Genomic DNA, 13,504 nt, shown 5'->3' with positions numbered 1-13,504 from the left:
TTGATCGCGTCCAGTGTAGTCAGACTTTAGCTGTTGTAGACACGGTGTTACTCACGTATTGAGAAGAAACAAAGCAACCTCGGTGTCCGATCGCAGGCCTCCGCTCCTTGAGTTCTCTCCAGCGCTGGAAAGCTGATCCGATATTTACACGGGTCCTACTTCTTGCCTTATTGTTCCGCAGACGTTTTCCTCTTTTGTTTTTTATCCGCCATCTCTATCTTTCTGTCGCTCGGCTCGGCTAATGTCCGTCCCATGCACTGAACGCGCTCTCCTCCACATCACGAGCCCCTTATTGCTGATTGGCTACAAGTATGTTTTGCGATTCGGCCCAAATCAGTTTTCTAAAGTGTTTTTGAAAAATCACTTACTCTGCCTTTAAACTTAACAAAAATTAGAAATGCTGCCTTGAAAACTAAGTAAACTAAATAAGTTTAAATTGCAGCACTAAAATTACTAACTGGAATTAGATAAAAACTAAAACTGAAAAAATTATGAAAAAAAATTATGCCCAAATAATACAATTTAAAAAGAACAAAAACTAATAAAAATGACAAAACCATATAACAAAAGCTAATTAAAAATATGAATAAAAACTAAAATAAAGTATAAATAATACTAAAATAGACTTGGAATATATTGCACAATAAGGCTGGCCAACTTTTATGATGCATTTTCTGCATTGTCCTGTCCTATTTGATGCTTGACAGCCTTTGGTTCCTATAAACTGTGGTTGTATGGATTGAATTCTTAAAAAAAAAAAAATGTCTGTGTGCCTTTGTGTACTGCAGAAAAAATAACAGCATACAGGTTTTGAACATTATGATAGTAATTAAGGATAGTATTTTCGCTTTTGTGTTTTTACTATTTGGCCATTTTACTTTTTCGTGAGATCTGTTAGTGGTTGACTAACACTGGCTTTTCTCTCCATCAGCAGGGTCAGGTTTCACAACCTCTCCTGGTCTCTACACATCCAACAACTCCAATCCAGGCAACTTCACCACACAACAGGTACAGTCACACGTGCACAGATGAACACACACATGCACCAATAACGTCAGAGTTCAGCAAAGGACTGACAGTCTTTTTTAAACAGCCCTGGCCTCAGAGAACAGATCACCATCCTTCATCTGAGAGAATTTATGCTTTTAGGACTTAATGTTTCCCTAAACTTTTATGATTAAAAGTGCTGCCAAAGAAAAGGACCCAACTACACTTAGACTCCCACTGATGAATTTAGCTGTGTAAACAAAGTGAGGTTCTGGCGATGGTTGAAATGAAGGAGTAAGCGGAATTAGGATGAAATGAGAGAGTGAAAGCAGTAGTGGAGTTTCGCTGAGAGCATTTTACTGCAGCGCTCATGTTCTTGAGCGAGTGAGTCAATGACAGTTTTAGAGTCATCTCCCGTAAGAGATCCGTCTGTGTCTGCGCATGTAAAACTCTCTCAAAGATACAAGAGAAGTCAGGGAGTGATAAAAAGCTCTGTGTGGATGGGCCAGAAATCTGTATGTTCCAGTCCTATTTATCTTTTTTTCTCTTTATTATTCCCCTGATAAACTCCCTCTCTCTTTTTTATTCAAGAAGAACATAAAACCTATATTCTTTCCACATTTCACTGAATTATAGAGGGAAGCGGGGCTAGTTGTCACACTCCAGTGTTTATTTCTTGGGGTAGATTTACTGTACATTGCTACAAAAAAGCTGTTGATTATTTCCACCGTTACTGATCAAGAAAAAGAGTTCATTGAACATACATAAACGTTTTTTGACAACATGCCCAAATAGCGGGCTTCAAACTCATCACACCAGTATGGGGTTGTCACAATGAAACTTGCCATTAAACAGCCTATTAAAGGCTTTTCAGCAACATTTAAACATTATAAAAGCAACAGGCAAAAATGTAAAAGGTGACATCAAACCAATGTTTTATTCAACAAAAAAATTATTATATTTATATGTAATTGCATCATATACATTTTTAACACATAACAACTTGCATCGACCTCACTTAAAAATGCCCTGTCTGCTTTAAGGACAGTTTTCGGTTTGGGTTGGACTCAGATTTGTACTCAATGAATAAATAAAATATTATTTATCATTTTAATTTTGTTTGTTCCTAGCAAGAATATCCCACCTATACAACTTTTGGGCAGAATCAGTATGCTCAGTATTACTCCACCTCCTCCTACGGCTCCTACATGACATCTAACAGCTCATTGGATGGCACAAGTTCAGTCTCCACCTATCAGCTGCAAGACTCCACCCCCGTCATGACAGGACAATCGGCTGACCTGAATCCAGGTAAGCACTATCAGCAGCCACCCAGACCATCCTAGCAACAGCATAGCAATGATCTAAAAACTCCCCAAAACACCTAGTTTTGAATCTGGCAAAAACCCCTAGCATCATGGAAGCAACTTTTGCACAGGCAGTTTTCTTCAGAAAGTGTAAAAATCTAGTTTTACCTCAAACATCTCTACTGTTGTCTGTTATCTGTCAAAAATTGGATCATTGCCATTGTAGTTTAAAGTTAATCATTCCAATAAAGCAACAAATGATGTAGTTGAAAGTTAGAATGGATGTTAGAATGTTCTTTTACACGGCCTTTGGCACAAAGGTATCATGTGCTGTAGTTGTTGATTATGTTAGTAGAGTGATGGTGATTGCGGGTTTTGTCCAGCAGGCCCAAAATTTAGTGGGGTCCTAAAGCTGCATTTCTCAGTGATTTATCTTGGCTGCAGTACAACAGAGCTCATTACAGTAAATTTGCTCACACGCATAGACACACAAAGATTATGTTCTATCAGATGTGCCACTTTCCCACTTTCAATACTTTTTTAAAAACATGTTGTTGTTGTTTTTTTTTTAAAAAAAAAACAGACATGAGAATGTACAAACATAAACGTTGCCATTTTAGATCCACATATATGTTTCCTGATTAAAAAGAAAAACTGTGACAGCAAAGCATTATATTTATTTATTTGATTTACAGGACTTCTAAAGTATCAGGTTGAATTTTTGTAGCTCAGCTGAAAGGTTTATGATTGTGGCAGAAACATGCATATTTAAGCCAATGAGCAAGCTTTTAAAAGCTTTGATGTGTGTCATAAATGTTTCTTGTTTCCCATATACAGGTGAATTTGAGGCAGGGCAGAGCCCATCCACGCCGATCAAGGAGATGGAGGACCGGGCATGCCGAGGGGGTGGGGCTAAAACAAGAGGGCGGGGCAGAAAGAACAACCCCTCCCCACCACCTGACAGTGACCTTGAGGTATGTACAGATAGATGCAAACCTCATAAATGCACACACAGTTGAAGCAGATGCTCACATCATCTAATGTAATCATACTCTTCACTACCTAATCCCTCTGTCATCACTGTTTGTTTACTGAGATCAAACATGTGTTTGCATGTTTTTACAGAGAGTGTTTGTTTGGGATCTGGATGAGACCATTATTGTGTTTCACTCACTCCTCACAGGCTCCTATGCACAGAAGTACGGCAAGGTGAGAGCAAACACACGTACTATGCACACATATTAAACACTTCCTTCAACTGTAGTAACAGTGAGCATCTTCCTGTGATTCCTGGTTATTCTTAGTAAGCCGATGTGTAAGGTCATGTAAATGACCTTTAAATGGTTTTATCTGATAATAAATATCATAAATAGTTTAAGCAAATCTGATCGGCATGCACAAATTTGCCTGTTACCCTGAGTTCTTTCTGCCAATGTGGCTTTACTTAAACAGTGTTCTGGTGGCCTAATCAGTGTTGCATGTTGGTTTAGTTTGACATAAAAACCTTGATTTTAAGTGTCATGTCAGTTCAGTTTTATTCTATAATTTGGTTTTTATAATGAGCTGACTTCTGCAAATTAGCAACATTTAGAAGTGCATGTAAGTGCACAGGTTTTTTTTTTCTCAAAAATGCCAACACATACCCGGTACAAAAGGTGTAGGTTTTACTATGTACAATTTTCACTCAGAAATTCAAAGTAAATTTCACAAATAATTACAAAGAAATTACAAGTTACACATTGAATCAATCATGACATTTTAAAGTAGCATTTTTTTTGTAAAACAGACTCCAAGAATCTTTGTTTTGCTGACAACTTTGAAAAAACATTTTTTTGTGTATATCTCCAGAATGCGATAGTAAATTTTGAATCTTGACCCAATATTATGACTCCCACAACTGTGCGCTTCTATCATAGGCAGAGCGCAGAAGAGCAGAGTTGTTAGATTCAGCACTGTGATGGCCAGACTCAAGGAGTGTGAAGCGTCAGTCTTCTTCTGACACCTTCCCTCATTTCTTGTCATTCAGTTGGTGAGAGACATAGAGACAGCTGCGGCTATTCACGGCTCTGGGGCTATTTCTGCAGGCTCTGTGACGATGAAAACCCTCCGTTCTTAAGCACTCTCGTCAGAGACATTGCACATGCTGTCAAGCTCAAGCGCCAGCACACACCGATCTATAGATTAATCACTGCAACGATTGTGAAATTACCAAACATCAGAGTTCAAAAGTGGGGAAAAGCAGCTCTACGCCAGTATGTCTTGAATTGTTTATTTTGATTGAAAAAAAATTGCCTCAATTATTTTTTAACATATGCTTAGATTAAGTTTAAACATTTTCAAACAGTTGAATCATCATTTCCAATCTCTGTCAGTTTCGCCATTAACTTTGTGTGTGTGTGTGCTTTTCTATTCTCGTTCACTGTCTCAGCCAATCACCTCTGAGCCAACAAACTCCATCACGTGTGAGTGTGTGTGTGTGTGTGTGTGTGTGTGTGTGTGTGTAGTTTGAAGGGTGAGAGCATCTGATGATCTGAGACAAGTGTAGTATCTGTCATCATTTGATGGAAACATGGAACATTTTATTTACTGAGCAAAATGTGCATGTGAAATATTCATATCAAGCCAAAACTGCAGAATTAATCACAATACAACCTGCACTCTTAATAATCACTGATTTTATTGACATTCCTAAAACATTCTGGTTAGGGTTTGTTCTCATTTAGATTTTTTGATTAAGTCTTGGCACATTTAGAGTTTGGTTGCTGTACTAAAAACTATTATTATTATTTTTATTGTGTCTTTTGAAATCCAAATGCATTATGAGGGTTAAAATTAAAGTTCTTATGTTATTAGTTCTTCTTTCATTGACCTACAGTGAATTTTCAGCTTTCATGTAACTCGCTGCAATGATGTCAGCATCATTTTTGCATACTGGATTTATATATATATATATATATATATATATATATAATATGCTTAATTTGCATATTAAGGTTATGTTCTGTCTTAACTTGTTCTTTGCATATATTTAATCATTTACGGTTATAGCCGCCTTTACACTGACTATGGCTCCATTTGCCATCTAGATGAAATATTTTTACTGAGCTTGTCGCAGTGCATTCTGGGATTGCCTTCTCTGCAATACATTCAAAGCTGTCTTAAAATATGGCCAGACATAATGGATTTACCACAATTCTGGAATAGCCTCTGCATTAGGAGTTTCCATGATGCCTTAAAATGTAAAAAAAAAAATGTGTCCAAACAACAGTTGCGAAAATGTTTAACTATGTTAGGTTTGTTATTGGTGATTATGATGATAGTTGTCAAATAAAAATATCCTAACAATTATCATTTGAATTCTCAGGACCCTCCTTTGGCTGTGACTCTTGGTTTAAGAATGGAGGAGATGATCTTCAATCTTGCCGATACACATCTATTTTTTAACGATTTAGAGGTAAGCAAACAGCTCTCCTCTTGTCCGCTTTGCCTTAATTGTTTCCTCAGTCTTTTTCCAGTCAGAGTGTGTTTATGTGACTGTGTGGCCCCCTGCTGGTTAACAATAGTAACCCCACTGTGTTTGGATAGGAGTGTGACCAAGTGCACATTGATGACGCCTCTTCAGATGCTGTGTGTGTGAGTGTGTGTGTGTGTGTGTGTGTGTGTGTGTGTGTGTAGTTTGAAGGGTGAGAGCATCTGATGATCTGAGACAAGTGTAGTATCTGTCATCATTTGATGGAAACATGGAACATTTTATTTACTGAGCAAAATGTGCATGTGAAATATTCATATCAAGCCAAAACTGCAGAATTAATCACAATACAACCTGCACTCTTAATAATCACTGATTTTATTGACATTCCTAAAACATTCTGGTTAGGGTTTGTTCTCATTTAGATTTTTTGATTAAGTCTTGGCACATTTAGAGTTTGGTTGCTGTACTAAAAACTATTATTATTATTTTTATTGTGTCTTTTGAAATCCAAATGCATTATGAGGGTTAAAATTAAAGTTCTTATGTTATTAGTTCTTCTTTCATTGACCTACAGTGAATTTTCAGCTTTCATGTAACTCGCTGCAATGATGTCAGCATCATTTTTGCATACTGGATTTATATATATATATATATATATATATATATATAATATGCTTAATTTGCATATTAAGGTTATGTTCTGTCTTAACTTGTTCTTTGCATATATTTAATCATTTACGGTTATAGCCGCCTTTACACAGACTATGGCTCCATTTGCCATCTAGATAAAACGTTGTACTGAGCTGAGCTTGTTGCAGTGCATTCTGGGATTGCCTTCTCTGCAATACATTCAAAGCTGTCTTAAAATTTGGCCAAACATGATGGATTTACCATAATTTTGGAACAGCCTTTGCATCAGGAGTGTCTATGATGCCTTAAAATGTTTTTTTGTTTTTTTTTATAAAATAAAATAAACAAAGACAAATACGGAGTGTCCCGACAACAGCAAAATGTCTCCACTGCAAACTCGCCTAAAATTTGAACTATGTTTGTTAGGTTTGTTATTGGTGATGATAGTTGTCAAGTAAAAATATCCTAATAATTAACATTTGAATTCTCAGGACGCCCCTTTGGCTGTGACTCTTGGTTTAAGAATGGAGGAGATGATCTTCAATCTTGCTGATACACATCTATTTTTTAATGATTTAGAGGTAAGCAAACCGCTCTCCTCTTGTCTTCCTTTGTCTTAATTGTTTCCTCAGTTTTTTTTCCCAGTCAGAGTGTGTTTATGTGACTGTGTGGCCCCCTGCTGGTTAACAGTAGTAACCCACTATGTTTCGACAGGAGTGTGACCAGGTGCACATTGATGACGCCTCTTCAGATGATAACGGACAGGACCTTAGGTGAGTTTATCATCTGAATGATTTGATTGATTTAGCAGTATTTAAACTTTGATTTCAAACTATTCTTTTGAAGACACCCATTACTCATGTAGCTGTAACAAAAATAAAGTCTTAAAATATGTCCTAAAATATGACTGAATATGTATTTTACTTGTATGTAAAACAAGATTGTTATTGTTATTATCAACAGTACTTACAGTTTTGCCACTGATGGCTTCCATGCAGCTGCAACAAGCGCAAGTCTCTGCCTAGCAACAGGTGTTAGGGGCGGAGTCGACTGGATGAGGAAGTTAGCTTTCCGATACAGAAGAGTCAAAGAGTTGTACTGCACTTACAAAAACAATGTGGGAGGTAAGATCTGATCACAAGTTGAAATATTTTTACAGGATTAACTCTAAATATCTAAATATTATTTATACACACTATTATAGTATTTATTTGATTTAGAATTAGCTTTTATTTTTATTTTCAGTTTTTTGTTTTCATTTTTAGTACTTTTGTTGTACTTTGGTTATTTTTATTTGTTTTTGTTTTTTAATATTTTTATTTAGCTTTAATTTATTATTTCAGTTTTAGTAATTCAACTTCAACTTATTTTTTTTTAGTTAGTTGCCAAGACACATTTCTCATTTTTATTTACCTTTTTAATAGATTTCGTTTTAGTGTTAGATTTGATTTTAATGAACAATAACAACACTATTCCATAGGTATAATGAATTGCACAAATTAACTTAATTAAATGACTCTATAGCATGAGGGCTTATGAGTATTCTGCTATTGTGGGGTCCCACAATGCAGTGTGATCTGTTTTTTTTTTTTTAAGATTGTGCCCATTAGAAACCCCAGTTTCATGCCATAATATACGCTCTATTTATGATTGTGGCATTTTGTTTTTGCTCTATTTCAGGGTTGCTGGGACCGGCTAAGAGGGAGGCGTGGCTCCAACTGAGGGCAGAAGTTGAGGCTCTCACAGACTCCTGGCTGACCAGTGCGCTCAAGTCCCTGTCAATCATCAGCTCAAGGTCTGTCTCTTCATGCATCATCAACCTTTGTCATTGAGGACTATACCTTACACAGCAAAAAAATCACAATCTCTGTCTCTCTCACACAGGAGTAACTGTGTTAATGTCTTGGTGACAACGACACAGTTAATACCTGCGCTGGCTAAGGTGCTGTTGTATAGCCTGGGCTCAGTGTTTCCTATTGAAAACATTTACAGCGCAACCAAAATAGGTGAGTTCAGATACAGGTCCATAAAGCAGACTTTGCCTTGAGTTCATCATGTAAATTGTGTCGAACTGTTTATTTCCATTTCATTTCATTTTGGCAATCAAGGGTAATTTAGAGTTCAGTCTGTGTGGAACATGCTTTGGCTCACATTATTGCATTAAATCATAAATCAAAACACATCAGGATGACCTGGTCATAAAGTTCACATTCACTCTCTGTCTGATCATGTGGAATTGATTCTGATTGGCTGATCTCTTGTTTTAAATGTAAACTTGAACTCTGGCGATGTGAATTGGTTCGTCAAGTGATTCTATAACTATAGCTACTAAAACTAAATAATACTAAAACTAAAAATATATAACAAGGAATTTAAATTAAATAAAGAAAATATAAGAAAATGGAAGAAATAAGTATAAATTTAATTCAATTTTGTTTAATTTTTTAAAATCCAAATAATATTAATACATTTTTTCATATGTTACCACTACACAATTTAATTAAAACAAAATTTAATGATTAAATTAAATTTAAAAGCTAAATGTTATTTTTACAGTTTACTTTATTTTTAATATATTTTAATTATTTTTCCATAAAATACAATCCAAATTTTATTTTTATTTTTTTTTCTTTGTATGTTACTACACTACACACATTTATTAAAAATAATAATAATAAAAATAATAGATAGATAGATAGATGGATAGAAAGCCCTATTTAAATGGTAATTGTTTCTCATGGGGACATAAGGTATATTCAACATTTGCAGGAGCTAGTTGAGGATTTTATTGCCATCCAAATCCAAAATGTCAGTGTTCTCCACATCTCGGAGTTGTTTTGTATATGTATTTTTTAAACACTGCCAAGCACTGTATGGTATTGCTATAATGCTGAATAATACTAGTTTACTAGAATAATATTACGTCATTGATCTGCTACAGTGAGTGGATCAAGAAAAAGAGAACAAGAAGAAAAAGAAAAAAGAAAACAAAATCACGTAGGCATTTGAAATGGGCCATTATTATGGCATTTGATAATTTTTTTTAACTGTTTATTATATATACGTTTATATAAATTAGGGCTTGCACAACTAATAATTTTATTTTCAGAGATAAAATGCAAATCCATTTAAACCATAGCGTGTAAATGTTTCCTATTATTAAATTAAATATGAATTTATGAATTGTCCAAGCAATAATAAACATTTTGTTTGCAGCAGACAATCATGTGACAACCATCTGAAAGCATGAGTTTTATCACTGAGGTGCCATGCAAATGTACTTTTACAGTTGCCCCCATTAGAAACAATTACCATCTAAATTGGGCTTATGTTTTAAATCTAATCAGTCTTGTGTGACTTCTCCAAAATGCTGAGTTGTCTTGTTGACCCAAAGCCCGATTCCACACAGTTACAGAACCCATGCTCATTGTCATGGTAACAGCAAGAACACAATCTTTGGGAGGTCAGGGTTTGTCCGTGTACAAGAGCGACTGTCGTTGTGAAGTCATGCTATTGAATTCACGCTTCAAATGGAAAAAGAGCGTCTCTTTTTCTTCCTGATCTCAAATAATCATACTCAACCACGTACACAATAATCATGCAGCTTGTTCATCCCATGAGTAAAGCGAATGTGTTCTGAGCTTGTTAAGGTTTATGTCTATGCCTTGTTTTCGCAGGTAAAGAGAGCTGTTTTGAACGTATAGTATCCAGGTTTGGCACTAACATAACGTATGTTGTGATTGGCGATGGGCGCGATGAGGAGCATGCAGCCAGCCAGGTAAAATCTCACCTCTGACCCCAAGCCTCTGACCTGTCACCTTGTTTATGTTGCAGGCAAAGAGAGTTGCTTTGAGCGCGTAATGCAGAAGTTTGGCAGGAAGGTAGTGTATGTTGTAATTGGGGATGGTGTAGAAGAGGAGCAGGCCGCTGCCAAGGTAACGACCCGCAGGTGAACCAGAAGCAGTGTGTGACTTCTCAGATTGGACTTCCTGCCTGTGTGTGCTTTAGAGCTTTAGATGAAACTGATCGGCAGCTTGTGTGCTTCATTTATTTCCTCATCTGTAGTTTAAATGTGGATGTCTGTAGCGGTTGCTTTTTCCCTCTGATCATCTGAGACCAGCTTTTCTTTCTCAGATCCCAAGCGATCTAGAACAGAGCTATTCAACTGAGGTTCTCTAAGGTCTCAGGCATCTAATCGCATCCCATAGCTTCCTGTGGTCTGAGATTGGTCAAGTAAACCTCCTGTAGATGATCTGCTGAGATGCTGAACCTGAAGACCCAGTTGAATACTTTTGCTCTAGGAAACCACTGTTGCAGCATTTCTAAACAAAGTTTGTGGAATGATGAGTCTTCGTGTACACTACTGTTCAAATGTTTGGGCTCAGTGAATTTTTATTCAGCAAGGATGCATTAAATTGATCAAAGGTGACAGTAAAGATTTAATATATACATTGTTGAAAAAGATATCCGTTTCAAATAAATGCAGTTTTTTAAACTGTCTATTTATCACAGAATCCTGATGTTGTAGTTTCCACAAAAAAATTATAAAGCAACACAACTGTTTTCAATATTATTAATAATAAGAAATGTTTCGTGAGCAGCAAATCAGCATATTATGATTTCTTAAGGATCATGTGACACTGAAGACTAGAGTAATGATGCTGAAAATGCAGCTTTGCAATTGCAGAAATAAATTACATTTTAAAATATATTTTTTATCATAATTACTGTATTTTTGATCAAATAAATCCAACCTTGGTGAGCACAAGAGACTTTATTCAAAAACATTAAAGACCCCAAACTTTTGAACAGACAAAAAAAAAACATTTTACGAAAATATTTTTTATTTCACAAAATTTTAGTGTTAAGCTGAAGGATTTGTAAAGGGTTTATTTGAAATTTCTAAATGATTTTAGTTAATAGTCAAAAAAGTAAATAACGTTCAATATATAAAATTAGTAATTAATATTAATATATAAATGTATACATAATATTTAGATTTACTTATAGCACTTTACAATAAACTTCAATTTGTTAACATTAATTAATGCAATAGATTCTACATTTCTACATATATTAAAACAACATTAAATTAATAAAAATAAAAATAAATGAAATAGTGCTGTCAAAACGATTAATCGCGATTAATCGCATTCAAAATAAAAGTTTTTGCACGCATATATTTTGTAAACAAAAACTTTTATTTTGGATGCGATTAATCGTTTGACAGCACTAAAATGAAATAAAAATAACATTTTTTAATGTATTATGGACAATCATGAATTAACAATAACCTGTAGTGTAATTAAAATGAACATTTACCTAGATTAATAAATGCTGTAAAAAAAAAAATGGTTAAAAAAAATAATGTATAATTATGTTAACAAATGTAACCTTTTTTGTAAAGTGTTACTTTTTTTTTATCTGAAAAAAAAAGTGTTTGTAAATGCTTTACTAAACTCTTTATAAACCCTCTGTAGCTTGTTGTGAACTATAATATGAGTAATCAGAGGTTGTTGTTGTTAGTTTTCTGGCTAAGTGATCTGGTTGTTGGATCTTTTCACCTCATTTTCGGAAATGAAGAGAACTGTTGAGCTATAACAATAATATTAGACAACCTTAAAGTGACTTAACTTGCCTGCATGGATAATGCTGTTAAGCACTGAAGCAAATGTTATTTTCTGCACAACTGTTTTCAAACACACACTCACAGTCTGTTTCTCCCCACAGCACAACATGCCCTTCTGGCGGATATCCAGCCACTCTGACCTGCTTGCCCTCCATCAAGCACTGGAATTCGAGTACCTGTAACACTCGACACCTGTATCATAGGCCTTTTTTTGTACAACTATTTAAGAACAAGAGTACACTGCAATCTCTTTTTATGTTGTTGTTTGATTATTAAGAAAACTCTGGCTTTTAAGATATTTCTGCACTGTCTTAAGAAGACTAGGACAGACTAGGACAAGGGAAAATGGGATTGTAATGGTCAAACCAGGCTTGTAAAGAGCTTACTAAGGTCTTACGTCACACACACTGCATTTCATGTCTGAATGATGTGAGTTCTTCGTCTTGAAACCGCATATATCCTCTCATCTACAGGAATTACATTATCTCTGTCTATACAGTAGAATTCATCTCCACTTAAACAACTCAAGCGCTGTACTCTAATCAAGGATAATTTAGAATAGACATAACATGTAAATTATTTTACAGTAACTAGATTAAACACTAAAGGACGCTGTGTGTTTTCACATGGTATTGTGTTGATTGTGTTTTTTGTAAGTTTTTGGCAACAAAAAAAAAGTCTGTATAATTTGTTGTGCCTTATAAGATGTTTTGTGTGTCAGTTTTTATTTTGAGAATGTATGTAGATAAAAAATGTAAACAGTTGAGATTTTCTTGAGTTCTCTATTTTCTAATGTTTAAAAAAAAATAATTTAATCTGCTGTCAACACTGGTGCATCTGTAGAAATCCAAAGATTTTCTTTTTCTTGTGAGGAAACATTTGTACTTTGGTTGAAGTCATTACAGTTGGAAAGAACAGCGAAATAAAAGTCCAGCACCAGAAAAAAGAAAAAAAAGAAACTTTAAAGCTGTAGTTTCATCCTGACTCACCAATAGTTGCAAAGCCATAAGCAGGCGTAGTGCTGAGTATCTTATTCAGGGAATGCACCTCCTGTTTTTCTCAAAGTTGCATTCATTTTAAACTTCAACTTAATGACAAACATTTATGGAAAATGAGTATAGATATTATAGGTAAAGTGCATGTCATAAACACAAGACTCTGGGCATGCTTTCACTTAATGTACACAAGTCTTTTTTGTTTTTTTTGTGGACCAAATTAAAAATAAATTTCATTTAGCTTTCACGCTGTCGTTTTTAACTCAGAACCTAAAGATACAAAACAAGACAAGGATGAGGTCACACACTCATTGGCCAGATTTTAGGAGGTATATTTTGCAAACTTGCAGAACATCCAAAACAATGCCATGACTGGGCTAAATGTGCTTGTGTACTCACCGTATTTTTACCAGCTTATAACTTAAGAGCTTCTAAAATGTGTGGAGTCAAAATGATGCCAGGAATTCCTCTGTTGCGCACAGAG

General features: G+C 35.1%; 1 protein-coding gene across 13 annotated transcripts in view; it reads left to right on the top strand.

Annotated features, from left to right (window-relative positions):
- eya4 (EYA transcriptional coactivator and phosphatase 4) overlaps positions 1-13,247 on the top strand; it is a 41,862-nt gene extending 28,615 nt beyond the window's left edge. For 6 of the 13 annotated variants that reach the window (XM_016573461.1, XM_016573459.1, XM_016573457.1 and 3 more), the window contains 11 exons: positions 932-1,008; positions 2,118-2,298; positions 3,132-3,268; positions 3,420-3,503; positions 6,888-6,977; positions 7,111-7,169; positions 7,360-7,520; positions 8,077-8,191; positions 8,281-8,402; positions 10,074-10,174; positions 12,127-13,247. In XM_016573461.1, coding sequence (XP_016428947.1) covers positions 932-1,008; positions 2,118-2,298; positions 3,132-3,268; positions 3,420-3,503; positions 6,888-6,977; positions 7,111-7,169; positions 7,360-7,520; positions 8,077-8,191; positions 8,281-8,402; positions 10,074-10,174; positions 12,127-12,207 — 1,208 coding nt within the window. In that variant the 3' untranslated portion in view covers positions 12,208-13,247. Of the gene's footprint in view, positions 1-931; positions 1,009-2,117; positions 2,299-3,131; positions 3,269-3,419; positions 3,504-5,658; positions 5,749-6,887; positions 6,978-7,110; positions 7,170-7,359; positions 7,521-8,076; positions 8,192-8,280; positions 8,403-10,073; positions 10,175-10,230; positions 10,332-12,126 lie in introns of all 13 variants that reach the window. The other 7 variants (XM_016573463.1, XM_016573456.1, XM_016573458.1 and 4 more) reach the window with 6 other exon arrangements.
- The last annotated feature ends 257 nt before the right edge of the window (positions 13,248-13,504 follow it).

Source organism: Sinocyclocheilus rhinocerous, unplaced genomic scaffold (genome assembly GCF_001515625.1).
Source record: "Sinocyclocheilus rhinocerous isolate Xijiao unplaced genomic scaffold, SAMN03320098_v1.1 scaffold712, whole genome shotgun sequence".
NCBI lineage: Eukaryota > Metazoa > Chordata > Actinopteri > Cypriniformes > Cyprinidae > Sinocyclocheilus > Sinocyclocheilus rhinocerous.
This window is presented reverse-complemented; position numbering and strand designations above follow the sequence as displayed.